The 997-nt window shown below is 43.6% G+C and overlaps 1 protein-coding gene across 1 annotated transcript in view; it reads right to left on the bottom strand.

Annotated features, from left to right (window-relative positions):
• Positions 1 to 997, bottom strand: part of col4a3 (collagen, type IV, alpha 3) — a gene marked incomplete in the record, with an annotated part of 31,896 nt that overhangs the window by 9,922 nt on the left and 20,977 nt on the right. The window contains 3 exon segments of the mRNA XM_035679662.1: positions 274 to 363; positions 465 to 563; positions 793 to 927. Coding sequence (XP_035535555.1) covers positions 274 to 363; positions 465 to 563; positions 793 to 927 — 324 coding nt within the window.

The raw sequence follows: 997 nt of genomic DNA, 5'->3' as shown, positions 1-997 counted from the left end.
AAAAAAAAACGTAGTAAAAAGTACTTAGTGATAAAATGTCTGATTTGTAAGTACAAAAATTCACCTTTCTATAAACAATATGGCCGTGGTTTTTCGTTTTGAAAAAGTGGATCCCCGGAACAAGTTTGGGAAACACTGATATATGAAAAGAATGAATGATACTCGGATTCAGGTGGATTGGTATTAACTCAGTATTAACAGTCCCAATCAGATATAGATCAGATTTGTGATGAGGCAGGTCATGTTTGCCCAATGTTTGCAGTGATAATTTACCTGGCTTCCCCATCTCTCCTGGATCACCGTTGAGTCCTCTGGGACCAAGAGGACCTTTTTCTCCGTCTCTTCCGGGGTCTCCAGGAAGTCCTGACAGACACATTCATCAATTATAATTGGATAGTCATACAAAATCATTAAGCCAATCATTTCCTGAAATTTCGGACACATTTTCTGTTAGTCGTGTTCACCTTGTGGCCCAGGATTTCCTGGGCTACCGTTGTTGCCGTCCAGGCCCTTAAGCCCTGGGGGGCCCCTCTCTCCTTTAGAACCAGTGAGACCTGTGGACCCTGAGGGTACAACAGGAAGCAGACGGATTGACAGGTAGAATAAGAATTAATGCTAAGCTAAATCAACCAGCTGCTTGCTGTAGTGTTATATGTAAGGAACAGTCGAAGTAAAGACATATACAATAAAATTGGACCCAGAATACAACCCTGAGGAATACGGTGGAGACTAAAAACTAATCAATGATCCCGATACAGTTTTTCAAAGTTCATACAGAACTGAATAGAGTACCAGGTTCTCCAGCTTCTCCAGGATCCCCGTGCATCATCACATTCGTCTCGATGCCTTGTGGTCCGGTTTCTCCTCTGTCCCCCTGTGGTCCCTGTGGCCCCTGTGAGCCCCTGACTCCGTCTTTACCTGTCTCACCTGAAAGACAGACCGGTCGTAGACAGTTACAGTCAGACAAAAACAGGTTGATTGTTTGATTGTTTGATTG

The sequence above is a fragment of the Morone saxatilis genome, unplaced genomic scaffold, assembly GCF_004916995.1.
Source record: "Morone saxatilis isolate NCDOM2014 unplaced genomic scaffold, NCSU_SB_2.0 Contig8, whole genome shotgun sequence".
In the NCBI taxonomy this organism is placed as follows: domain Eukaryota; kingdom Metazoa; phylum Chordata; class Actinopteri; family Moronidae; genus Morone; species Morone saxatilis.
This window is presented reverse-complemented; position numbering and strand designations above follow the sequence as displayed.